Below are 2,427 nucleotides of genomic sequence, written 5' to 3' on the forward strand. Positions count from 1 at the left end.
TTTGTCCCTGAGCATATAAGAAGAGTTGTTGACTAAAACCAACCAACATTCCAAATCAGAAACTGAATAAGGAATAGGCAAAACAAGAGACACTGCCATTTTTGGACGTGGGAATATTTCTCTTTCTATGACAACAAAGTTTGTAAGTTAGAGACTGAATACGTAAGCACAGAATTCTGTGCCCAGAGACTCCCTTGGGGAAACTGCTCCTTGGAGAGGAAGCCCAGACCCTGACAGGAAATCTGCTGATAACCTCAATCTGCACCTGCTCCTGGGCCTTCAAGACAAAAGTGTTGAGTAGTGTGCACCCCCTGGTGGTCCTGATCCCCTTCTACAGGGAGGTTTGTGTCTGGGCTCACACTGAGGTCACCTCACTGTGTCCTTTGCACAGTAATACATAGCCGTGTCCTCGGCTCTCAGGCTGTTCATCTGCAGATACAGCGTGTTCTTGGCGTTGTCTCTGGAGATGGTGAATTGGCCCTTCACAGCGTCTGCGTAGTATGTGCTACTTCCATCACTGCTAATTTGTGTGACCCACTGAAGCCCCTTCCCTGGAGCCTGGCGGACCCAGTACATGTAGTAGCTACTGAAGGTGAATCCAGAGGCCACACAGGAGAGTCTCAGGGACCCCCCAGGCTTCACCAGGTCTCCCCCAGACTCCACCAGCTGCACCTCACCCTGGACACCTGTAGACACAAGACATCCTGGTCAGGAAACTCCCACATCCTGTTTCTCTCACTCACATCCACTCACAGACTCAAGGTCTCTTGTTCTCCATGAATTACCTTTTAAAATAGCGACAAGGAAAACCCAGCAGAGCACAGACTCCATGGTCGTTGTCTCTGTTGTGTCCTGAGCACTGAATGGGGTCACCTGGGGATCCTGGGGCTGGAGCTCCTCTCCCAGCTGCAGGGTCGGGGCTGGGCATGTTTAATCAGTGCAGGAAGGGCCTTATTTGCATGTCCCTGACTATATAGTCACCTACCAACTTAGATTCAATTCTTAATAAGTTATATACAAAGATTGCTTCACAAGCCCAGATCAGTTTCTTTCGGTTTCACAGTGGATTTATGATGTTCTAATCCATCAATGTATTAATCTTTGCATTTCTGTTCCTTTTTAAAGGTATATCTTTAGTACAGGTCATTTTTAAGCAGTATTTTCTCTGCTTAATGAAGTTTAATCATAAATATTTTTTTTTGGTACCAGTATAAAGGTGATTGTTTGTAAATTTGATACGGAAAATGTGTTGTTAGTGTGTAAGATTTAACTTTATTGTCTATGTTGATTTTATTTCCTGAATTTTGTTTGAGCTCACTAGTTACTTGTAATTGTTTTTAGAAATAATTATCCTCATTGACTATGTATATGCAAACAAATTATTTAACTTCCTGTTGACTGATTTTAATATCTTTTATTTTATTATTGCCTAATTTCAATGGTAATCTTAGATTTAGGTGCATCAATATTTTCCCTGTTATTTGTCAGATTCTTTACTCTAATATTTTTTCTGATATATAGCAGAACTAGGAGAGAAAATGAATTTCTTTTTGCATGTGGATCAGCTCCCTAATATATGGTGTGGTGCGGGACCTCATGAAGGACAGGAAGTCTGTTCACAACTTCTGCCCAATTCTGATTGGGATATATATCTCTGGTGTGTGTTGAGATAAGTTCATTTTATTTTATTTTTTTTGAGATAAGTTCATTTTAGATTAGAATTTGAGACTTTAATCTGATAAGACATTTACAAATGTCTTCTCGGATTATCTAGGTGGCCTTTTAGTTACTTTGGGTGATTCCTTTCCTGTGGAAATGCTCTTTCCTTGATGAAGTCGCCATAGTTCATTTTCCTTTGTTTTCCCTTGCCTCTGGAGACACGTCTAGAAGTGGTTGCAGCTGAGAAAAGGTAGAAAAGGTGCTGCCTGTGTTCTCCTGAGGATTCTCATGGTTTCCTGACTCACATTTAGGTCTTTCATCAACTTTGAGTTCATTTTTGTCAATGATGTAAAACAAGTTTCCACTTTCTTTCTTCTGCATGTGGCTCTCCAATATTGCCAATGGCATTTATTGAAGATATTTTCTTTTTATCCATTGGATATTCTTTCCTGCTTTGTCAAGATTTTTTGACCATACTATTCTGGGTCCATTTCTGGGTTCTTAAAGTTTTCTATTTGTCTATAAGTCTGTATTTTTTCCAGCGCCATACTGTTCTGGTGATCACAATGTCATAATTTACCTTGCAACCAGAATCAGGATGTCTCCAGCTTTGCTTTACTTTTTCAGGATTGCTTTGGTTAGTGGAGGTCTTTGTGGTTCCCTAAAGGTTTTTAGAACATTTGCTCAAGCTCTGCAACAAATGCTGGTGATATTTTATAAACCTGGCTTTGAAAGGATAACTTGCTCTTGGTAGCATAGTTATTTTTT

At 40.4% G+C, this 2,427-nt stretch overlaps 1 gene segment (V, D, J or C); it reads right to left on the reverse strand.

Annotated features, from left to right (window-relative positions):
* Positions 1-366: 366 nt before the first annotated feature.
* On the reverse strand, positions 367-899 carry LOC119872942. The segment is given in 2 exon segments: positions 367-686; positions 786-899. Coding segments are annotated over 2 exon segments (366 nt in total).
* Between the last annotated feature and the right edge of the window lie 1,528 nt (positions 900-2,427).

This window comes from Canis lupus, chromosome 8 (genome assembly GCF_011100685.1).
Source record: "Canis lupus familiaris isolate Mischka breed German Shepherd chromosome 8, alternate assembly UU_Cfam_GSD_1.0, whole genome shotgun sequence".
In the NCBI taxonomy this organism is placed as follows: domain Eukaryota; kingdom Metazoa; phylum Chordata; class Mammalia; order Carnivora; family Canidae; genus Canis; species Canis lupus.